Here is a 25736-nt window from a genome sequence, read left to right on the forward strand (position 1 = left end):
TAATTATACATTGCCATTTTTTTTCAGAAATATGGACTCTTATGAATATTTATGCACCAAATGAAAATGATGTAAAATTTATACGAGGTCTTTTTGAATTTAGCTAACGCACATGACAAAATATTAATAGGCGGAGATTTTAACTTTTGTCTAGATCCAGTTTTCGATAGATCAACAAAGGTTGTCACAAAATCAAAAGTAGCAAAATTAACTTTATCATTGATAAAAGATTGAAATATGGAGAAGTATTAGTCCAAAAGTAAGAGATTATTCATTTTATTAAAATAGACATAAAACTTATTCAAGGATAGATTTTTTCCTACTAACAATGAATATTCAAGACAGAGTGAAAAATATGGAATATAAAGCAAGAATATTGTCAGATCATTCTCCTTTGATAATGACATTGATAATGATAGATAAAGAGGAATCAAAGAAGGCATATTGGAGAGATCAGATAATGTTATACTTCTAAAACTAAGAAGGAATATATGATAGAAATAGATCAATTGGAAAAAGAGATTACAAAATTAGAAAAAGAATCTCAAAGATATATGACAGAAGAAAAATGAAGACAACTTGTTAACAAGAAGTTACAATATAATACACTTCAGGCATATGGAACAGAAAACGCAATTATGAGAACTAAACAGAGATATTATGAACTAGGTGAAAGATCACATAAGTTTCTTGCTTGGCAGTTAAAAACAGACCAGACTTCTAAAATGATGAATGCAATTCGAACAAGAGTAAATAAAATTTCTTATAAACCATTAGAAATTAATGAAACTTTTAAGAATTTTTATTTTGAGCTGTGTAAGTCAGAACCAAAACATGATAATGTCAAGATAGAAAGGTTTTTATCACAAATAACTCTTCCAAAATTGAGTTCAGAAAAACAGAAGCGATTTGATGTGCCTTTTGCATTAAAAGAGGTCGAAGAAGCTCTACGATCATTTCAAAGTAATAAATCCCCAGGAAAGGATGGTTTTCCACCTCAATTTTATTAAAAATTTAAAGATTTATTAATTCCTGCTTTTATGGAGTTAATACACCAAGCGGAAAGAATGCATAAACTTCCAGAATCTTTTTCGACAGCTATTTTAATAGTATTGCCAAAAAAATATAGAGATCTTTGAAAGCCAACATCATATAGACCTATTTCTTTGTTAAACACTGACTATAAAATAATAGCAAAAATCTTAACTAACAGATTATCTAAATGCTTACCAAAATTAATACATATGGATCAAACAGGATTTGTTAAAAATAGACAATAGGCAGATAATGTAACTCAGTTATTTAGCATAATTCATTTGGCTCAAAAGTGGGAGGAAATGAGTGTGGCAGTTGCTTTAGATGCAGAGAAAGCATTTGATAGATTGGAATGGGATTTTTTTATTTAAGGTATTGGAAAAATATGGATTAGGAATGTCCTTTATAAAATGGATTAAAACCTTCAATACTAATCCCAAAGCTAAAGTAGTGACAAATGGTCAATTTTCAACACCATTTCAGTTAACAAGGTCAACGAGGCAAGGTTGTCCATTATCACCTGCTTTATTTGTGTTGGCGATAGAGCCATTAGCTGAATTAATTAGAATGGACCCAGATATTAAGGGTTTCCGAGTTAACCAGGAGGAATACAAGATTAACTTATTTGCTGATGATGTTCTGTTTTATTTAACAAACCCATTGTACTCGTTGCGTAAATTATCCTCTAGATTAGAAGAATATGGGAAAGTTTACCGACTCCGTGTCGTTATTGTAGTGCTGCGTGTAGCACACCGCTACAAGGCTACAAAATAAATTGGGATAAAAGTGAAATTTTACCTCTTACTAAAGGAAATTATAGTCAATGTCGATTAATAAATCAATTTAGATGGCCGATAAATGGTATAAAATATTTAGGTATAAGAGTTGATAATGATATAAAGAACTTATATAAATTAAATTATTTACCATTATTGATAAAAATTCAAGAAATCTTGATAAATGGATGACATTACTAATAACATTAGTAGGTAGAGTAAATACCATAAAAATGAATATATTCCCTAGATTACAGTAGTTGTTCCAATCACTACCAATACAATTACCCCAGAAGTTTTTTCAAGAGTTAAATAAATATGTGAGGAGGTTCCTTTGGAAAGGTATGATGTCAAGAATATCTTTGGAAAAATTGACATGGAAATTCGATCTAGGAGGGTTACAACTTCCAAATTTTAAGAATTATTATAAAGCAAATCAACTTAGATTTATTGCATCTTTTTTTGAGAAAGATAGACCGGCATGGATTAGAATAGAACTAGCTAAAATAGGAGCAAATACACCAGAAGATATTATATATAAATGGGAATCTAAATGGATACGGGAAAAGAAAGAATCTCCTATATGAAAACATTTGATTGATTGCTGGAATAAGATAAATGTTGATGATGAGATAAAGAAATCTTTATTAGCAAAGAGATCTTTAATTCAAAATAGACTTATTCCTTTTACAAAGGATAATCAACTTTTATATAATTGTTTTCAGAAAGGGTTAGATAAATAGGAGATTGTTTTGAAGGAGGTATATTAATGTCATTTGATCAATTAAAGAATAGATATAAAATATCAAACAACACTCTTTTTTGTTACTTCCAATTAAGGGCATTTTTAAGAGAAAAATTGGGTCAAACAACGTTATTGCCGAAATCTAATGAAATAGAAACTTTAGTTCAAAAAGGAAAAACTAAAAAAAATATTTTTCGTATGTATAGTTTGATTCAAAAACAGGCAATTAAACAAGGAATCCATAAGTCAAGACAAAAATGGGAAAGTGACTTGAATATTAAAATTGAAGAAACAAATTGGTCAAGACTATGTTTTGATAGTATGACAAATACAATAAGTGTCTGGTTAAGATTAGTGCAATGTAATTTTTACATCAATTATATATTACACCACAAAAAAAATAAATTAATTAAACCCAAATTTATCAGCTCAGTGTTTCCGATGTAACCAAGAAATTGGTACTTTTTTACATTCTACCTGGTCTTGTTCTAAAATTCAACTTTTTGGACAAATTTAAGAGTTTTACTGGAAAAAAAATTATTGGAACACAACTTCCACATAACCCTATATTATTTTTATTCGGCGATATTGACGGGTTAAAACCAAAACCCAAATTGAATAAATATCAAGAATTCATAAAAATTGCACTGTCAGTAGCCAAAAAGGCTATTGCAGTTACTTGGAAATCGGATTCATACTTAAGTATAGATCGTCGGAAGAATGAAATTTCCAGCTGTATTCCACTTGAAAAAATTACATATAATTTAAGAGATAAATATGAAACATTTTTGAACATTTGGCGCCCTTATTTACAAAAGACAGGATTAACTATATAGGTGCTCCGAAGATAAAAAACATTGGTTATTTGGGGAAATAAATAAATATATATACTAAAGTTATTATGAACTCCGTGGAGCATGTGGGATCTTCCAATATCCAGGCATTCTTTCTTTCTTTTTTTTTCTTTTTTCTTCTTTTTCTTTTTCTTTTCTTCTATAGGGATGTTAGGGGGGAGGGGTTAAGGGGAGGGGGAAAGGGTAGATATTTTTTTCTTTCTGTAATCATTTGAAAACTCAATATTTTTTTTAAAAAAACAAAACACAGTCCGAGATATATATATGGGAGAGAACAGGTTTGGGTCAGAGGGTAGGGGTCGCCGGGGTGCAGGAGGTAGTATAGTTCCATCTGTTGAAGTCTGCTCTTTCGTGACCCCAGGAATACACCTCTCTGTTTGGAAAGGACTCTGCTGATTGCTGAGAATATAGTAACCCATCACCATCACTCTCCTGGTATTGTCCATCACCACCGCTTTGATCTGGGTTACTGTCTGCCTGCCTGGTCAACCCCTTCCTCAGCAAATCTCTGGGATTTCTCACAAAATGCTGCAGGTACTCAGCAGGTCAGGCAGCGTCTATGGAGGAGAATAAACAATTAATGTTTCGGGCCAAGGCCCTTCATCGGACTGGAAATGAGGAGACAGAAATTCTAGATATTGTCACATTACTTTCTATTCCTTGTGGTCCTGATCTGAAATGTTGACCGTTTATTCCTGTCCATGGATGCTACCTAACCTGCTGAATTCTGCCAATATTTTGTGTGTCTTTTTGTTGCCCAAAACTTTCAGCATCTGCAGAATGTCTTGTCTCCTGGTGTAACTCGCTATTTTAATGTGCATCACAATCTGTTAGAGGAGCAGGAGCAGACGGTAACTGTATTCCTTCCATGTGTGACTGAGTTTCCCCCAGAGATGTTAACTCTCTTTTTCTCTCTCTAATCTCCCTGCTCAGTTTTCACAAATACTTTGTGAATTGCCTATATTGCATTAAACTCAGACGCAGAATCCGCAGAGTATTTATAAATTTAAATAATTCGCCAACATACCCGTGTCCTTTCCTGATGCTGACGTCACTGGAGCTCCTCCACTGCTCGAACCTTGATGCATTTTGGGGACAGGTGTGATCAGTTTTTACTGTTCTGTAACAAAACAAAACAACAACAGGAGGGTCAGACATTAATTACAGGAGAATACTGTATTGTTTTTAAACGGATGCGAACACTTCCAAACACCTTGGGCCGATCTACTGAAGCCTTGACATGGCCGGATCCACCTGTGCCCATTCACCCACAGTCACACAATGTCCATTTCCGATCTCTCCATGGATTGTACACTGGACCAGGATTCTCCAGGGTATCTACTCTCTGCATTGCAGGCAATTCCCTTTTTGGAACCAATCTTGTGTCCCGGACCAGGACTGTTGCTTCTACGGAATGGCAAGGCAGATTGAGCAGACAGCGCCCATTGCTTTGGTCCTCCTACCACTGGTGGCGCTGTGGTGAGTAATGGACAAGTGTTACAACAGTGTGAGCTGAAACATTTCTGCTGATGATGAGACGATGCTGACGATTCCTCTCGTCACTGGATTATACAGATTTCTCAGTCACTCCTGATTCTCACTGTCTCCTTTCAGGTTAACATCGTCTGGCATTGACACCTACAGCAATATAGGATTTGAGTCTACAGAGTGACATCCTGAACAATGCAATATTACCTATAGCATCGAAACATTTTGTCCTGAACCACTATAGTTTTTTTTTCCGGCAGGACTTTTAAGGCCATTATTAGCACCAAAACTCGGTTAATATTTCTTTGAGCATATCACCTGGCTATTCTCAGATAGTTAGTTAAACACCTTGGTAAACACAATGTCAACATGCCATACATCCAGAACAACAAGTTGGGAAAAATCATTAAAATAAGTAAAATAAGATGCTGGAGTTATTCAACAAGACAGAGAGTATGTTAATATTTCAGGTGGCAGACCCTGTATCAGAGCTGAACTTGTGTGTAGGAGCCATGTATCTGTTCTCTATCAGCATTGCATCCTGCGTTGTGTATTTATGATGTTTTTATGGTAACTAGTTGCATCAGTAGGGGTGTAGTACACGCAAAGGGAGTCAGTTATATATTTGTGCTTTGTTCCATGCAGTACACAGCCCTAATGCCCTTCCTTTGGACAACATCGGTGGCGTGGAGAGGAGAGATTTACAGCTTGGGCAACTGCCGGTCTTCCATAAGAAAAATACCTTGCCCAGGCTTGTGCCCTGGAAACTTCCCAAGGTGCAAATCCATGTCTATGGAGACTAACGGAGGCCTGCTACACTACCCAGCTGGGGACTGACGGATGTCATATATTTTGTTATTATCCACTCAAATACGCTGAACTTAAACTTGGGTACAGATCAGTTTCATCGCTTCAAGATTGTATGTTTACTGATTTCTAATAAAGGATCGAATACTTATCACTGACATTTGTAACAATCATTATTGGATTTGAGGGCACGTCATGTAAGTAGAACAAACCTGTGGGGGGTCGCCAGCAATGGCAAATTAGCTTGGTTACATTTCACCGCTACATTCTCAACAGATGTTTCTCAACCTGCCGATCATTTGATTATTCTGAGATACTGAGTATTTTGCTTCAGTTTTCACCAGTGAAAAGGACCCTGGCAATTGTGGGGATGACTTACAGCAGACTGAAACACATGAGTGTATGGACTTTAAGAAAGAGCATGCGCTGGATCCTTTGAAAGGTTTTAAGTTAGATAAGTCGCTGGGACTGAACGAGATATACTCCATGCTACTGTATGAATCGAGGGAGGAGATTGCTAATCCCCTGACGACGATCTTCACATCATCAATGAGGTGGGGAGGTGTGCCAGAGGATTGGAAGTTTGCAAATGTCGTTCGCTTGTTTAAGAAAGGGAGTAGATAACTGAGAAAATTATAGACCAGTAAGCATTTGGAGAGACATAATCAGATTAGGGGTAGTCAGCACGGCTTTGTCGAAGGCAGGTCACACCTTATGATCCTGATTGAATTTTTTGAAATGTAACAAAACACACTGATGAAGGTAGAGCAGTGGAAGTACTGTCTATGCATTTCAGTAAGAGGTTAGCTAAGGTTCCCCATGGAAAGCTCATTTAGAAAATAATGAGGGATGGGATCCAAGGAGACCTTGCTTTGTGGATCCAGAATTGGCATGCCGACAGAAGGCAAAGGGCGGTTGCAGATATTTTGTATTCTGCGTGGATGATGATGACCGATAGTGTTCCGTTGGGTCTGTTCTGTGACCCCTTCTCTTTGTGATTTTTACAACTGACCCGGATGAGGAAGTTGAAGGATGGGTTAGTAAGTTTGCTGAAGACACAAAAGTTGGGAGTGTTGTGGATCGTCTGCAGGGTTGTCAGATGTCAACATCGATAGGATACAGAACTGGGCAGAGAAGTGGCAGAAGAATTTCAATACAGATAAGCGTGAAGTGGTTCTTTTCGGTCAAATTTCAAGATAATATAATATTGATGGTAATACTCCTGTCAATCTGGAGGATCAGTGAGATCTTGGGGTTCGTGTCGATTGAACACTCAAAGCTGCTGCACACGTTGACAGTGTTGATAAGAAAGCATATTGTGTTGACATTTATCAACCATGGAATTGAGTTCAAGGGCATGAGGTAATGTTACAGAAATATAAGACCTTGATTAGACCCCACTTGGGAGTACTGTGTTCAGTTCTGGTCACCTCACCACAGGAAACGATAGAGGGAGCACAGAGGAAATTTACAAGGACTTGCTTTGGATCCAGAATAACAATTATTTTGTTCTCCTTTACATTTGTAAACAATCTTGAATCCTGAACCTTGGGGATAATAACACGACTAACCATATTATCTATGCCACTTGATTTCATCAACTCCTACAATGTCACCCTCATTCTCCTCTGGAATAAAGATCCAACTCGGCCAACCTCTTCCTATGACTCGGCCCTCTAGTCCAGGCAGCATCTTCAGCAATCTCGTCTGCACCCAATCCAACTTGATAGTATCTTTCCTGCAGCAGGGTCAACACAACTGTACAGAATACTCTGTGTCGCCACACCAACAATATAATGCCCATAATCCGGAACTCAATGCCCTAACTGATGAAGGCCAGCATGACTAAATCCTTCTTTTCCACCCTCTATACTTGCACGTCCAGTTTCAGTGACTGTACTCTTGTACTCCCAGGTTGCTCTGTTCCGCAACACTTGTTGTGTTCCCATTCACTACACCAGTCTCACCTAGTTTGACTGTCCAAAATGCACCATCGCTCACTTGTCCAAGTTGAAAACCATTTGGCATTGCTCAGCCCATCTCCATAACTGACCAAGATGTCTTTGAAATTCATTGTCACCTGTTGCCTGATAAGCCGGTCTCCCGAATTTAGTCTCCCTGTCTGCACATGACTGTGTCGCCACCCACAGCTCTCATCTGCTAATTAAGTTTGTCGATGACACCGCATAGATTGGCCTCCTCTCAAGCAATAACGAGGTGGCCTACAGGGAAGAGGTCATCTCTCTGACACAGTGGTGGCAAAGTAACAACCTTCCTCTCAATGTCGCAAAAACAAAGGAGCTAGTTGTGAATTACAGGAGGAATGGAGACAGACTAACCCCTATTGACATCAATGGATCTGGGGTTGAGAGAGTGAACAGTTTTAAGTTCCTCGGCATCCACATCACCGAGGATCTCACGTGGTCTGTTCACATCAGCTGTGCGGTGAAAAAGGCACAAGAACACGTCTTTCACCTCAGACGGTTGAGGAAGTTCGGTATCGGCCCCCAAATCCTAAGAACTTTCTACAGGGGCATAACTGAGAGCATCCTGACTGGCTTCATCACTATCTGGTATGGGAACTTTACTTCACTCAATTGCAGGACTCTGCAGAGAGTGGTGCGGAGAGCCCGGCGTATCTGCAGTTGTGAACTTCCCATGATTCAGGACCTTTAAAAGGACAGGTGTGTAAAAAGGGCCCGACGGATCACTGGGGACCAGAGTCACCCCAACCACAATCTATTCCAGCTGCTACCATCCGGGAAACGGTACTGCAGCATAAAAGTCAGGACCAAAAGGCTCCGGAACAGCTTCCTCCACCAGGCCATCAGACTAGTTAACTCACGCTCAATTGAGTGTACTCTGTATTATATGGACTGTTCAATATATTATAAATTACTTTCATTGCACATTTTGATCGAGACGTAACGTAAAGATTTCTACTCCACATGTATGTGAAGGATTTAGGAAATCAATTCAATTTAATTCAATTCAAACCTGCTCACCGTGCCATGTACATTCATATATAAATCAATGGCATGAATTAATTACAGAGGTCTCGACACTGACACACACATCCCACCGGTCACATGCCTCCATTCGATAAAACCATTTTCAATCATCTCCCTCTGCTTCCTGTTCTCGAGCTCAGTGTGAATCCACCTCGCCAGCTCCCCGTGACTCCCACGTGACCGAACCTTCCCGATCAGCTGCCATGCGGAATCTTGTTACAGACTTTAACAAATGAACAAAGTCACTGCCCAACTTCACCTAACTCCCTAGCTAACTCTTAAATAATCTCCAAATTACTTGACTGATGATGTCCTAGTGGGCAATTTAGACGGTGATCTTCCGTTAGCCAAAGTCCAACATCCCGGGATTTCAGCTTCACTGCAGACAGAAAATTCCGATCCCAGCTGTTGAAATACCAACCTGGACTGAAGCCTGTATACTGCCAGTTCCATATCCTCAGAGTCACCAGCCCAATATCATCACCCATACAAAGACGCTTTGGTGCCGGTGATTTGCCGTGGAGTTCCTGCCATTTCCGATTCACAAACTGAGTTGGAATTGGAACCTAATGCTGCCGGGGCCGGTGCTCAGGCTGGTTCCCCGGTCTGTATAGAGGATGCGGATACACTTCAGCCTGATCCCAGCAGCTAAACCGAACACATTTGATCACAATCTTCCTGCTGTGTGGAATCTTGCCCAGCACAGCTGGCTGCCACGTTTCCTGCAGTGTAGCAGGAACAAAATGTAAAATTATACAGTAGAAAATGCTGAGAACTCAGTACATCAGAATACATCTCTGAAAGGAAAAATGGTGGAAGACCCAGTTCCAGAACTGAGACTGTCCAAGATGCTGCTGATCTGCTGAGCGTTTCCAGTATTTTCTCCTCCTTACTTTAAATTTCCTGCAACTGTAGTATTTTCTCCCTCTTCATTTTAATGCACAGATAGTAACTGATTGCCATCCTAAACTGTAAATACCATCCCACCCCAACCACTCTGTTAGTTCTGAGTTCATTCTGACCCTGGTGTAACACATTTCGTACGGTCAATGATCACAGCATCCTTTTCTCCCACTATCAATCACTCTGTTACATTTGCTCCTGAGGTCACTGTCTCTACGCTGAGAGGCGGTGACCACAGAGCGATAAAAAGTGCAACACTTGCTGCAGCTCTGACGGGCCGTTACCCTGGAAACGGAGGAAATGGTTCACCGAAAATAAACAAAAAATGAAATAACAAACACAACTTCAGATGCTATGGGTTACATTATGGCAAAGGTTAACACTGTAGCCATTTTGTAAAGGTGAAACTAAAATAGAAATGACTGCTTTTTACCCTGCCACGTGCTGTGTTCAGTTAAACCACTGGTAGTCCTAACTGTCAAAAAAACAATTCTGGAAAAGATGGAAAGCAAAACTTGATTGTGAAGACAAAGTTTAAAAGAGAGTTTGCAGAAATATATCATTGTAGCAATAGGAACAGTCTGGGCAGAGGTTAAACAAGATGGTTGATATATATTATTGAGGTGATGGCATACAGACTGGACAGACGTTGAACAAGATGGTTGATATTTATCATTGAGGTGGTGGGATACAGGCTGGGCAGAGGATTAACAAGATGGTTGATATATATCACTGAGGTGATGGGATACAGATTGGACAGAGGTTTGACAAGATGTTTGATATATATCATTGAGGTGGTGGGATACAGACTGGGCAGAGGTTGAACAAGATGGCTGATATATAACACTGACTTGGTGGGACAGAGGCTGGACAGAGGTTGAACCAGATCGGCAGGTGATGAGCAGATGGAGCCAGATGGGAGAATGGGATCAAGGGCGGTCTCTGATGTTCCTCCCGCAATACACAGATAATAGATAATAATAGTACACACTGGTAGATAACAGATTCCAATATAACAAAGCCAGAACAAACAATAAGAATTTTGGTATATGTCATTTTCTACTCGACACACTTTATCAATTCACCGCAGAAAGTATCCCATTCGATACTTCACATCTTCATATGGATACTGCTCTTCCTTTAATTGAATGAAATAGCGGAGAACAGTGATTGAGCTGAGTACGTAATAGAAACCAACCTCCCCTCCATGGACTCTGTCTATACTTCCCACTGCCTCAGTAAAACAGACAACATAAGGAAAGATCCCCACAACCCTGAACATTCTCACTTCTCACCCTCCCATCGGGGCGAAGATAAAATAAAACAGAAACATGCCACCGGGCTCAAGGACGGTGTCCATTCTGCTGTTAGAAGCGAACAGCGTGATGAGTGGACTCCTGACCTCAGTCTAAATCGATGTGACCTTGCACCACATATCTACCTGCACTGCACTATCTCTGTAACCAGAATGATTTGTTTTACCTCAATGTACTGCTGCAATGTATTGATTTGTGTGGATGATACCAAAGACATGATTTTTACTCCACCTCTGTACATGGAAAACATTCCACATTTCAATCGTGTGGAAATATTAGACAGCCTGGGTTGCTCCTTTGGAAATTTTGGAGGGAGTGGACACTTTTCCGAGAAACCCAGATAAATGAACAAGACTTAATTCTCTCATTAATAGGGCCAGATATCGGGAAACACTGTCAGCATTTCGGCAAGTTGTGGTAATGGAAAGAAGATGGAAATAAACTTCCCAGTCCCCCGAGAGGACGTTGGAGATCTGGATCTCACTGTCCTGTCTGAAAGGGGAAAGATGAAACTACTCATACACGTGGAGGAGTGTCCCGAGGGTGCGATTACTCTGGTTAACCCTTGCGGTCTGCAAGAACACAACAGGCCGAACGGCCGCTTCCAGTGTGCTGCAAATATGTAAAGCAATTATCGACCCCAGGCGTCGATCCAGGTGAAGTTTGGATCCGATACCGGGCCGGGTGATGGAGGTAAAGTTCACCAGGTACATCTTAATGGATGGGTTCAGTCTCGGCATCACCACCTCATCCCGCTCCCGGGACGCAGAACACCAGGAGCTGAACGGCAGCTCATCTCAGGCGGTTCGGTGTAAAGGTCCCATAACCTGGACCGACCACGACAGGTTGTGTCCTGGAAGCGGGACGAGACCACCGGTTCGAGGATGTTAACGGGACTCCCTGCCCATCATCAGGTGCCCAACTTCCCCCGGGATCGACTTCCGTACTCACCGATGGGAAAATGTAGGTCACGTTTACCCGTAGTGACCGGTTATCAATACCCACCGATGAGAACTTGATCAATTGTTCCCGCAGAAAGCGATCGGTCCTCCGGCTCCCAGACGACGATCCGCTTCAACAGAGAACGGAACGAAAACCCCCGCCCATCCGGAGACTGTGAGAGTGGGGGCGGGGCTTCGGAAGCGAAACCCTCAGATGCTGCAGATCTGCGTTTGAAATGGGAGTGAGAACCTGGATCACGTGACGGGTGGAGGGTTTCCCGTCTGAACCGGTGACTCTGCTCCTCGCCCCTCACACACTGCCCGATCTACAGGCCGCATTTTACCTATTATTTCATATTTAGCCCAGCTACATTTTTAATATCTCCCTCTGCATCTTCGCCGTCCCCATCGCTCCACCACCCGGTTCTCAGAGTTACTGGATCAATTCTCATCCCGGTCCGACACTGAATTCCCACCCGAAGAATTGTGCAGGTTTCATTGAAATCACTTTTCCGTTTATAAACACTAATTTCTATTCACATTCCCCCGGAGCCTCACTGGACAGGAACACTGAAACATCAAGTGAGAAACAGGAGGAGGTGGCCATTCAGCCCATCAAACCATCAACAAGATGGCGGCTGCTCTCCCATCTCAGCAAAATGTTTATACCCTATCCTCATTTCCTCGATCCCTTCGGTCTCCACACAACTGCCGGCCTCTGTTTTATGTGAAGACGATCACTGAGACTTCAACGTCCTCCAGGAATCAATCTGGTGAATCTCTAAAACAAACTCTCTCTTACTTGTTAGATAATCTTCCACAGAATTTGATTCCATTTCTGCAGCCCCGTGTTGTCCCAATCACTCACCTCCCACGCCTATCACTATTTCCACCTTCCCACCTCCCCCCTCACCTGGATACACCTCTCACTCCCCAACTCTTGCCCCCTCCCCACCCCTCACCTCTTTTCTCTGACTATTTCCGTCCACTCTCAGTCCAGTGGGAGGGGCTCGGCCCGAAATGCTGACGGACCATTTCCCTCCACAGATGCTGCCCAACCCACTGAGTTCCTCCGGCAGTTTGTTCTGTTGTCTGTATAACCCGTGTTAGTATGGGGAGCGGGATTTTACATCATATTCCAGGTACAATCTTAACAAAGCCCAAATAATTCTTACGGTAATTGCCACACTTAAACACGAGAAAGCTTGCAAACGCTGGAAATCCAGAGTAACACAGACAAAATTCTGGAGAAATTCACCACAGCAGACAGTGGCTATGGAAAAGAGTAAACTGTCCACAGTTTGGACCACGAGCCTTTTTCATTCCTGAGCAGGAGGGGGAAGTGATCTGAATACAAATGTCGGGGGGGGGGGTGGGGATAAAGTGGGGAGCTGGAAGGTGATAGGTGAAGTCAAGTGATGGTCAGTTCAAGGGCTGGAGAGGAAAGAATCAGAGCGTTGTCAATAGGAGAAAGGGAATGAGGGGACCCAGAGAGAAATGAAAGTTCAGAATGGGGGGGGGGGGGAGAGGTGGGCTTTGTTTACTGGAAGGAGAATTCATTATTCATACAATCAGGTTGGAGGGGACCCAGATGGATTATAAGATGTTGATCCGCCACCCTGAGGGCGGTCTCATCTTGACACAACAAGAGGCCATTGACCGGGACGTCGGAATGGGGATCAGAATTAAAATGTTTGGCCGCTGCAAAGTCTCCCTTGTGCCAGATGATACAGGGATGCTCGGCAAAATGGTCTCCCAATTTATGGCTGTTCTCACCAATGTAAACGAGGCCGCATCGGGGGCACTCGACAAAATAGATGACACCAGCAGATTCGCAGGTGAAGTGTCGCTTCAGCTGGAAGGACTGTTTTGTGTCTGAATGGAGGGGAGGGAGGAGGTGTACGGGTAGTTGTAGCACTTAGGCCACTTGTAGGGATAAGTGGATGGAGGGAGATTAGTGAGGAGGGATGAATGAACAAGGGAATTATGGAGGGAGTGATCCCTGTTGAAAGAAGAGGTTGGGGTGGGCGAGGAAGTTGAAAATATGTTTAGCTGTAAGATCTCTTTGGAGATGGTGGAAGTTGCAGAGGCTGAAGGGGCGGTAGGTAAGGACAAGAGCAACTCTATCACTGTTACGGTGGTAGGAAGATGGGGTGAGCACGGAAGTACGGTAAATGTGACTGAGGCCTGCATCAATAGTGGGGGGAGGACTGCCGGATCCTGTGAACAGATGCCGGGGGAGCAATGAAACTGAGAAAATTTACAGGTGATAGGCTGGGAAGAGTTATCGTCGAGATTATCACGGGAATCAGTAAGTTTATAAAAGATGTTGGTTAACAACCTGTCTCTGGAGATGGAGAGATCAGGAAAGCGCACGGATGTGTCAGAGATGGACCAGCTTACTCTAAATAGCTCTTGGCAGGCAAGTGTAGAGAAGGCAGGAGGCCTGGCAGTCACGGATGTTGTTAGTATTTAAGGAGCTGAGTCACAGGGGTAGATTGAACAAGTTAGAAATCTGTGAAGCACAAGAGATTGTGATGAAACTTGTTTTATGCCACAGACCCCTACCATTAACCGTGGTGCCCGTGGCTCCCAGACTGCGAACCCCTGCCAGAGGTTTACAAAGGATACCCCTGCTTGAGGTATACAAACTATGATGGTATAGATAGCGTGAACTCATGTAGTTTTTTGCCCCTCAGGTTTGGTGAGGTCATGGATTTAGGGCAAAAAGTGGAATATTAAGGGGGAATCTGAGGAGGAACTATTTCGATCAGAATTCACGAATGCAAATTCAGGTTAAATTGCAAAATTTAAGAGAATTTTCTATGGGTACATGGATAAGGGAGGTATTGAGGGCTATGGTCTGGGTGCACGTATATGGGCCTAGGCGGAGAATGACACTGACTAGATTGTCTGAAAGCCCTGTTTCTGTAAGGGAATGATTACGTTGTGTGTCCTATACAATTCCATTTCCCAGGAGACGTAAATCATTCCAATGTAATGTTCTAAAAATAAATGAAAATGCGAGAAACAGTCAATAGATAAGGAATATCTGTGAAGTGAAACAAAGTTAATGTTTCAGCTCCAACTCGCTGTGTCGGAATGGCTTCAAACATTTTCTGATTTGATTTCAGGTCTCCTACAACTTGAGTCACAGACAGCTGAAAATGAGTGGGAATTTCCAAACATGGTGAGAAAACTGAACCAGAGGCAGAGAACCAACGATGCAAACACTGCGCAGATCGTTCCAGATACTCACTCGCACTGTGTTTTGAGATGGCCTCTCAGGTGTCTCTGGTCTCTCCGCTCCATTGTATCTGTGGCCTTTGGCTTCGGACTCCCCAACCCTGGGGAAGAATCCTTGGTATATTTGACTGGGCGTCAACGGCATTACAGACTACGTTGGGAAAAATGGCGCTGACTGCATGAGTCACGTTCCCCTCCCGTGCGCTCTAAACAATGCTTCGAGGCTCGAAACTCGAGCAAGTCACGAAAGCTACACTCTCCGAGGAGAACAGCCACACAATGTAACAACAGCAGATGAGAGGACTGTTCAGAGATTCAACCCCTGTGAGGCAGCCGGGCCAGAAAACATCCCAGTCCATGTACTCCGTCAGTGTGGACACCAGCTCATTGATGACTTCACGGCCATCTTCAACAGTTCACTCATGTGTCTTCAAATCTATACCTTCAGAAGCAAATGACTACTGGCTAGCCTCTTCTTCAACGTCAACGAGACAAAGGAGATGGTTGTCCATTTCAGGAGAACTTGCACCCCTCACACACGTCTTTACATCAGCAGCTGTGGAAACCGGAAGCAGTTTCAAACTCCTGGGCGTGCACATCTCACACAACCCCTCATGGTCCCAGAACACATTCCACAATGCTCACTCCCCAACATCTCTACTTTCTAAAAAGGCTGCAAAGAATGGACTATGTGCAGTGCATGCGGGAAAGAGGCCGGCAACAGTCCCACCCGGTCTTGCGCATGGACTCTTTGACCCACTCCCAACAGGAAAGGCTACGTGGCATCACCTCCAGGTCCAGTAGACTCAAAAATAGTTATTTTCTCAAACAGTGAAGGAAATCAACACCTCCACCCAATAACTCACCGCTCCACACCCCCATCACCACTATTTTAAATTTTCCTGTCAGTCACCATATGTCCAGACACTCCTCTTCCTATTATCATTTCATGGACATACGTTCAATGTTTAAAGCTATCATATGTAGTGTGTGTTTTTATAATTGTGCTCTTTATCTTCCTGTGTTTGTTCTATTGTTCCTGCGTCAGATCCAGAGTATGTTATTCTCCTTTTCACTTGTGTACTGGAATGACATTAAATAACTTGGATCTTGAATCCGAGAGAATATACCACGACCAACCAAATTATCTATGTCCCTTCCTGATTTTATAAACTTCTACAATACCACCTCATTCTCCTGTGCTCAGCGGAATAAAGATCCAGCTTGGCCAAACCTCTGGCTATGAATAGGCCTGTAATAGCCTCACCAGTAATTTATGTAACCACAATATAATGCCCATAACCCAAAGCTCAATGCCACAACTGATGAAGGCCAGCATGGTTAAAGCCTTCTTTGCTGAACTTTCAGGAAAACGTACAATTGTACTCCCCGGTTTCTCTGTTCCACACACTCGGTGTCCCACCATTCACTATTTCAGTCCCACCATGGACTGACTGTCCATCATGCACCATCAGTCACTCGTCCAATTTGAAAAACAGTTGCCATTCCACATCCCAACTCTATAACTGATCAAGATCTCTTTAAATTCATTGTATCCTGTTGTAATATCAAGCATACTTCCGAATTTTATATCAAACTTGCTGACGATGCCATGCACATTCACATTCGTTAATGTCCTGACCAATGAATTATAGAGGCCTCAGTGCTATCACTTGCATGCCACTCGTCACAAACCTCCATTCAATAAATCAATCTTCAGTCTTCACTCTCTGCTTCCTGTCATCGAGTCGGCTTGACAGATAAAACGTGTTGTAGTCGGTGATATCCGTACAACCAATGTCCAATCTCGCGGATCCTCGGCTTCACTGCAGACTGAGAAGTTCCCAATAAACACCTGTATAATTACCAAGTGGACTGAAGCCCCAAACAGCCCATTCCATTTTCTCAGAGACTTCGTCCCAATATAATAACACACAACTCTGCGATGTTTGGTGCCAGCGATTTGCTGTGGTGTTCCTGGACATTTCCAATTCACAAACTATCGTGAATTGGAACCTAATGACCCTCTGCCGGTGCCGGTGCTCAGGCTGGTTCCCCGGTCGGTACAGAGGATGAGGATGTCCTTCAGCCTGTCCACAGCAGCTAAACCGAGCACATTTGATCCCTGTGTCATCGCTGTGTTAGCTGCCATTTTTTCCACAGTGTGGCAGGAACAAAATGTTCATAATGTAAAATTATGCAATAGAAAATGCTGGGATCTCAGCTACATCTGTGAAAGTAGAAATAGTGGAAGACCCAGTTTCATAATTGGGGCTGCTCAAGGTGCTGTCGACCTGCTGGGCGTATCCTGCATTTTCTTCTTCTTGCTTTAAGTTCCCTGCAACAGTAGTATTTCCTCTCTATTGAACACACAGATACAATCTGATTGTAGAAATGTTTGTGTCACCCCAAACTGTTCGGCCGTGTGATGAAAATGCCATCGCCACAACCATTAATATGTTAGTTCTCAGTCCACTCTGACCCTGGTGTAATACATTCCACACAGTCAATGCTCACAGCCTCCTTTCCTCCCACTGTCACTCTGTTGCATTTGCTCCAGAGGCCACTGACAGGATGCTGAGAGGCAGTGACCAAAGAGCGATAAAATTGTGCAACTCCTGTTGCAGTTCTGGCCAGTTGTTACCGTGGAAACGGAGGAAGTAACTCGCCAAAAGATAATTGAGAGAGGAAATAACAAAATCCACATCATCCGCTATGAGTTACATTGTGACAAAGATTAACAAAGCAGCCATTTTGTAACAGAAACACTGAAATTTTAATGGCTCTATTTACCCCGCGTGTTGATTCAGTTAAACCTCTGGTAGTTTTAGCCAACAAAAAGCAATTCCTGGAAAACTCAATGAGGTACAAGGCGGAAGAAAATACTTCACAATGAAGACAACTGTTGGAAGAAACGTTGTTGATATCAGTATAGCACTGAGCTGATGAGATACCTGCTGGACTGAAGACAGCAGAGAACTGTGACACAGCTGAGCAGATCAGAGAAACAAGTCTCCCCTTCATGAACCCTCTCTGTCCTACCCGCAGCCTCAGTAAAGCAGGCAACATAATCAAAGATCCGCACAGACCTGGACATTCTCACTTCTCACCTCCCATCGGGTCGAAGATAAAATAGAACAGAAACATAGGACCGTGTCCATTCTGCTGTTATAAGCGAACTGAATGTTCCCAGTGTGACGAGATGGATTCCTGACCCCACAATGTACCTCGATGTGACTTTGCACCACATATATACCTGCACCGCACTTTCTCTCTAACCACAATAATTTGTTACGCTGTTATCGATTTACCCGATTTCACCTCAATATACTGTATTGACCTGCCTGGATTTTACCGATTACAAGACTTCCACTGAACCTCGGTACATGACAAAAATAATAAACTGTTTCCCCATTTTAATTGTGCGGAATTATAAGACAGCTGGAGTCTTCCTTTGGAAATTCAGGAGGGAAACTTCATTTTCTGATAAATGCATTTAAATGAATCTGCGGCAGCACCAGAATGCAATACATAACAATATCGGACACAATGAAATGCAATAAGTATATATATAGATATAATTAAATAAGTAGTACAAAAATACAACAGAAAACTAATAAACCGATCGCCCGTTTTAATCGTGTGGAAATAGTATTCGGCCTAGATTGCTATTTCTGAACTTCTAGAGGGAGGCTTAACAGAAATTTACAAATTTTTCAGAAGCCCAGATGATTGCAAAAAGCTTAATTCTCTCAGAAATACGATCACACATCGGGAAACATTGGCTACGCTTAGCAGGTCATAACAGTGGAGTGGAGTCAAGAAAAAAAAAGCCTTCAATGAGTGAACGTGACAGATCGGGATCTCACTGCCTTGTCTGAACGGACGGAAAATGAATCTACACATACACGGGGGGATAAAAACCCGCAGATGCTGCAGATCTGTGGTAAAATGGGAGCGGGAAACGGGATCAGGTGACTTGTGGGGGTTCTCCTTACTGAACCGGTGACTCCGCTGATCGCCCGACCCATATGCTGCATTTTCCACAGTATTTCATATTGACAGCAGATACATTTCAACGCTTTGCTCTGTACACTTCCCCTTTCCACTTTCCCTGGTCATAGAGTCAAGAACTCATCCCCATGCCGGGCTCACATAGAATTTATCCACAGAACGGAACTGTGCAGGTTTGATGTAAATCAGTCTATGTTTATAAACACTAATTTCTATTCACAATCCTCCGGCCTTAAAGTACAGGAACACTGAAACATCAAGTCAGAAACACCAGCAGGGTCCATTCAGCCCGTCTAACCATCAACAAATGGAGGCTGTTCTTCCATCTCAGCCATATGTTTCTGCCCGATCTTCATTTCCTCGATCCCTTCGGCTCCACACATCTGCCGGCCACTGTTTTATGTAAAGACGGTCATTGAGTCTTCACCGCCCTCTGTGCTGGGGACTTACAAACATTTACCACCCTCCAAGTGGAGACATTTCCTCATCACAGTCTCGAACAGTCGTCACCTGTCTCAGAGACTCGGATCCTCAGTTCACTCGTAAAAGATGTTTGGTATTTCAGTGTGTTCACTTGTCAGTCCTCGATTCCCTAAATGGAAGAGTTTTCGAATTTGATCGCTCTTCATTTAAGAATTCCAACAGCCTCGGAATTAGTCTGCTGAATTTTTATCGCACTCTCTGTAGCAAATACTCCCTAACCTCTTTGTCAATACTCTATGAAAATAATTTCCTCAAAATGCAGCAGGCAGGCATCAGGTCAGATAGCATTCATAGAAATGTGCAAACTGTGGACATTCCGGGCCAAGACCCTCGTTTTGGACTGAAGATAAGTAAGAGGGGTTCCACAAAGAAGTAGTGGGCAGGTGAGAAGCAGTAAAAGGTCAGACTGGGGAATAGGGTAAGTGTGGAAATTGGAAATGTTGATCACCAAATTGAGAAATCGATATTCATACCATGAGGTGAGGGAACCCAGCCGGAAGTTAACGAGCTGACCGTCCACCGCGAGGGTGGCCTCATCTTGGCACCATCATTTGCAGCTCTGTTCTGACCCCACCACTCAGTTCCCAACCACTGTCGCCACTTCTATCCCACGGCCTCCCCCACACCATGATCAACCTCTCCCTCCCCAGCCCACCCTTATATCAACCCCTCACCTCTTTTCTCTGACTATTTCCCGTCCACTCTCAGTCCAGAGGGAGGGTCTCGGCCCGAAATGTTGACGGTCCATTTCCCTCCACAGATGCTGCACGACCCACTGAGTTCCTGCGGCAGTTTGTTCTTTGGTCTGTATAACCCGTGTTAGTATGGGGAGCAGGATATTACACCATATTCCAGGTAAAATCTCATCAAATCCCAAATAATTTTCACTTTGCCGATACCCACCACTCCAGGGATCAGTCTGGCGAATCTCTATAACCAATAGTCTCTAACCACTTTGTTAATCCTCTATGGAATTAAATTCCATCTTCTGCAGCCTCGTGTTGCCCCAACCACTCACACCCCTACCCTTGTCACTATTTCCACGTTCCCACCTCCCCCCTCACCTGGATCCACCTCTTACTCCCCGGCTCTTGCCCCATCCCCACCCCTCACCTCCAGAGGGAGGGTCTCGGCCCGGAATGTTGACGGTCTATTTCCCTCCACAGATGCTGCCTGACCCACTGAGTTCCTGCGGCAGTTTGTTCTTTGGTCTGGATAACCAGTGTTAGTATGGGGAGCGGGATTTTACACCTTAATACAGGTACAATCTAAACAAAGCACAAAGAAGTGAAGTCATGTCACTCCCTTACACAATAACATTTACAATAAGCACAATGTACCTTCGACCTAACCGCTACCCACTGCCGGGAATGTGGAATAATCCTTGTTCCAAGCCTGCACCGGTATCGCTTTCCTACTCCTCTGACACAACACTGCCGAATGCATTGGTGCTTCTTCTTGCGCCTGCTCTCAAGTTTACTTAGTCCATTTACTGACTCGCCGAACCCTTTTCTCGAACTATCTTTCTTCATCTCTGGAGGTCGTATATCCACTGACATCTTGTATAAACCCATTGATTCTCTCAGCTACCTGCACTATACCTATTCCATCCCTTCTCTCAGTTCCTCTGTCCCCGCCGCATCTGCTCTCAGGATGAGGCTTTTCATTCCAGAACTAATGAGATGACCTCCTTCTTCCTTTCTTCCCCAGCAATGCTGCCCTAAACCGCATTTCCTCCGCCCATCTTCCGTCTGCCCTCAGCCCATCCACCCGTGGCTCCACAAGGGAGATGTTTCCTCTGGTCCTCATCTACCACACCACCAGGTTCTGTGTCCAGCACCCAATTCTCCGTAACTTTCGCCATCTCAAACGGGATAGTAGCAACAAACATATCTTTCCCTTACCCCCCAATCCCACACTTCCGCTCCCTACGCGACACCCTCGTCCATTCTTCCTTTCCCGCTGATCGCCCTCCTTGAGGTTTTCCTTGCAAGCGTCACATGTGCCAGACCTGACCCCAGGAAGCACAAGTTCCTCTTTATATTAGATACTGTCTAATCTTGCTGTTAACATTGAGTTTGTTACAGGGCCCCAGAGTCTGCAAACACGTGGTTGTTAGGAAGCAGAAGCTGACGGTGAGAAGCTGTTTCTTGGACTTGAGTTCCGCGCTTAGTGATGTTCCCGGGGTGACACCTATTCCTACCTGTCGTGTAGATCGATAATTTGGTTCAGAAGGTACAGGATATGGTTAGTCAGTCGGCACAAATTAAGTTCAAGCAATTACATTTCTGAAAGACTGTAAGTATAAACAAACCGCTGACATTCCCGCTCCCCACTCAGAACTGACCAAAAACTACTTCAAAACACGCAAAAGTTTGAAAGGAGCAAACACTGAGGGAATGTGAGTGGCTTTAAAGAGCTGGGCTGCTGACAACACATTACCAGACTTGGAGTGATTGCAGCTGGGTCTGACAGAGGAATAACTGGCACATTCAGTCTCATTCCAACTATTTCCTACCTTCCATTGTATAGATATGTAATGTCTAAAGGACCAGTGTTTGACTAAATGAGACTCACCAGAATTTCGGCTGACCGAATCAATGGTATCTCTGAGTCCGGAGGGTTCTGTCCAGTTGATGCTCTCAGTCCTCGGGCTGGTTCACTTGTTGCTATCCCTTCCTTTTCAGTCGTGGTTTCCTTCCATTTGCGGTTTTTCTTCCAATAAATCTCTCACCGCATGTCTAACTTTAACTAGAGAGATAATAAAGCACATTAACAATACAAATGAGAAAAAAACTATTTCCGTTTATCGAAGTTTAAATATTGAAGACAAATATAACGATCTCAAAGAACAAATCTGAAATTTCCCCTCGCACTTCCCAATGCCTGATATGGGATACGAAGGAGTCATCGTTCAGTTATGGTCCGACACAAGATGTAGGAGGAGAATTCGATGATTCTGCCCATCGAGTCTGCTCCACCATTCAAACATGATTTTTATTCTAACACCATATTCCTGCCATCACCCTGCAACCCTGAAGCTGCTGAGCAAACACGGACGTATTAATATCTGCCATAAATCTACGCAAAGGTCAGCCTCCACCACCCTCTGGGGCAACAGTTTCCACACAGCAGCCATCCTTTGGCTGAAGAGATTTTCCTCAAGCAAGGCTGCAGGCCCGGATGGTGTCAGCCCCAGGGTGCTCAAAGCCTGTGCCCCCCCCCAGCTATGTGGGGTACTTCACCATGTCTTCAAACTGAGCCTGAGTCTCCAGAGAGTTCATGTGCTGTGGAAGACGCCCTGCCTCGTCCCTGTACCGAAGACTCCGCGCCCCAGTGGCTCCTATGACTACAGACCTGTGGCATTGACATCCCACAACATGGAAGACCCTGGAGAGGCTTGTTCTAGAGCAGCTCCGGCCTATGGTTGGGCCACACTTAGACCCCCTCCAGATCGCCTACCAGCCCCGACTAGGAGTTAAGGATGCCACCGTCTACCTACTGAACCGTGTATACACCCATCTGGACAAGCCGGCGAGCACTGTGAGGGTCATGTTTTTTGACTTCTCCAATGCGTTCAACACCGTCCGCCCTGCTCTGCTGGGTGAGAAGCTGACAGTGGTGCAGCTGGATGCTTCCCTGGTGTCACGGATTATTGATTACCTGACTGGCAGACCACAGTACTTGCGCTTGCAACACTGTGTGTCAGACAGAGGGTCCTGTCTCCCTTATTTTCACCATCTACACCTCAGACTTCAACTACTGCCGTAGTTGGATTTGTCAGCAAAGGAGCTGAAGCTGAGTACAAGGCTACGGTGGGAAACTTTGTCTCATGGTGTGAGCAGAATCATCTGCAGCTTAATGTGAAAAAAATAGGAGCTGGTGTAGGACCTGAGGAGGGCCAAGCCACCAGTGACCCCTGTGTCCATCCAAAGGGTAGCGTGGACATAGCGGAGGATTATAAGTACCTGGGGATACGAATTGACAATAAACTGGACTGGTCAAAGAACACTGAGGCTGTCTACAAGAAGGGTCTGAGCCGTCTCTATTTCCTGAGGTGTCTGAGGTCCTTTGACATCTGCCGGACGATGCTGAGGATGTTCTACGAGTCTGTGGTGGCCAGTGCTATCATGTTTGCTATTGTATGCTGGGGCAGCAGGCTGAGGGTAGCAGACACCAACCGAATCAGCAAACTCATTCGTAAGGCCAGTGATGTTGTGGGGGTGGGACTGGACTTCCTGACAGTGGTGTCTGAAAAGATGATGCTGTCCAAGTTGCATGCCATCCTGAACAATGCCTCCCATCCACTCCATAATGTACTGGTTAGGCACAGGAGTACATTCAGCCAGAGACTCATTCCACCGAGATGTAACACTGAGCGTCATAGGAAGTCATTCCTGCCTCTGGCTATCAAACGTTACAACTCCTCCCTCGGAGTCTCAGACACTCTAAGCCAATAGGCTGGTCCTGGACTTATTTCCCCTGGCATAATTTACTTACTATTATTTAATTATTTCTGCTTTTATTTTGCTATATTTCGACTCTAATCTTGGTTAGTGCGGCTGTAACGAAACCCAATTTCCCTCAGGATCAATAAAATATGTCTGTCTGTCTGTAATCACAATTTTAAAAGTAGGCGTCTTTATTCTGAGTGTGCTCTCAGATCACAGACTCTCTGTCTAATGGAAACATCATCTCCGTGTCCACTGTATCCAGGCTTTTCAGCATTCGGTAGGTTTACTTAGCCATACATCCCTCCACCACCCCCACCGTCCCTCTGAACTCCATTGAGCACAGGTCCAGAACAATCAAATGCTCCCTCATACATAAAGCCGATCATTCCTGAGATTATTCATGTGAACCTCATTAGCAACAACTGCACTGAACAGATTCCCAGGAACAACAGGCAAATTGATACCAGAACAATTTAGTGCGAAAAGTTGTGGTTTGTTTACTGTACTACTATCACAGCACGAACTATTTCCATTCCCAGCTTAAATCAGGTCCATTTCAGGAAATATAAGCCAGTCCAGGGTGAATGTAATAAAAGGAAACTGGAATTACCAGGAACACACAGCAGTTAAGGAACAGCTGTGGGGAGAAGAACACATTTGACGATTCTGGTTCACACCGTTCGTCAGAATTACTTCAAACTTTTCAGTTTTTACTGCAGATCTCCAGCATCTTGAGTTTCTGTTAGATTGCCACTGCCTGGCAGACGTGTGACAGTGAGGAGGAATTTACAAACACGATTTGAACAATAAACACCCTGACCAGAAATACTCGCTCAACACCACATAAACCTGGGGAGGTTGACTCCCGGGTCCATTTTACTTCACCTAAAACTATGATATCCCACAACCCAACCTCATAGGGTCACACAGCTGAACCTGTCCCTTACCGACGCCAGAAACTTCGCACATCGTCCCCACATCTCACAGAAAGTGGTGTATTCAGGGATATACCCACAACCAATGTCCAGATGCCCGAGACTTCTGATTCATTTGGAAGGAGGAACATCGTGTCCCATCTGTATAAGTACTAAGGATTAGAGCCCAGACCTCAACTCTGGGACTCCTTTGTTACCGGTATAATGATGCAGTGTTTTGGCCAATCTGAGTTCAGAAACTAACACTCCATCAACCTAAGGCAGAACGGGAAACTGATGATCATCTGACTGGACCAATGATCGGGCTGGAAAACCTGGGCGTGAGTCACCAGATACCGGGGATACGTTTCACATTGTCTCCTGCAGCTAAACTGAACACAATTTATTACTATTTTATTGTTAAATGAGGTCTTGCCCAGCACAATTGGCCATCATATTTCCTGTCGGCTATCAGGAATAAAATGCTTTCAATATAAAATTGAAATAATAGTGCTGGAAACTCGTTTATTCAGATTAGATTTGTGGAAAATGAAAATGTGGAAGGGCCAATATCTGAACTGGAACTGTCCAAGTTGCTGGCCGATCAGCTGAACGGTTCCAGCTTTTTCTCTTTTTACTTTAAATGATGCACAACTATTGACTGATTACAAGACGATTGTGACGGCCTGAACAAAGTTGCACAAATGTAATGCCCACATTCATTAGTTTTGTCTTCATTCCAACAGAGG

At 43.4% G+C, this 25736-nt stretch overlaps 1 protein-coding gene across 1 annotated transcript in view; it reads right to left on the bottom strand.

Moving 5' to 3' along the window:
• The window catches only part of LOC132388854 (NACHT, LRR and PYD domains-containing protein 3-like), a 45820-nt gene that overhangs the window by 18381 nt on the left and 1703 nt on the right, over positions 1-25736 (bottom strand). The window contains exons 2-3 of the mRNA XM_059961273.1: positions 22197-22370; positions 4438-4530 (exon numbers count right to left, since the gene is read on the bottom strand). Of these exons, the coding sequence (XP_059817256.1) occupies positions 4438-4498 (61 nt within the window). The 5' untranslated portion in view covers positions 4499-4530; positions 22197-22370. The remainder of the gene's footprint in view (positions 1-4437; positions 4531-22196; positions 22371-25736) is intronic.

This window comes from Hypanus sabinus, unplaced genomic scaffold (assembly GCF_030144855.1).
Source record: "Hypanus sabinus isolate sHypSab1 unplaced genomic scaffold, sHypSab1.hap1 scaffold_429, whole genome shotgun sequence".
NCBI classification, from domain to species: domain Eukaryota; kingdom Metazoa; phylum Chordata; class Chondrichthyes; order Myliobatiformes; family Dasyatidae; genus Hypanus; species Hypanus sabinus.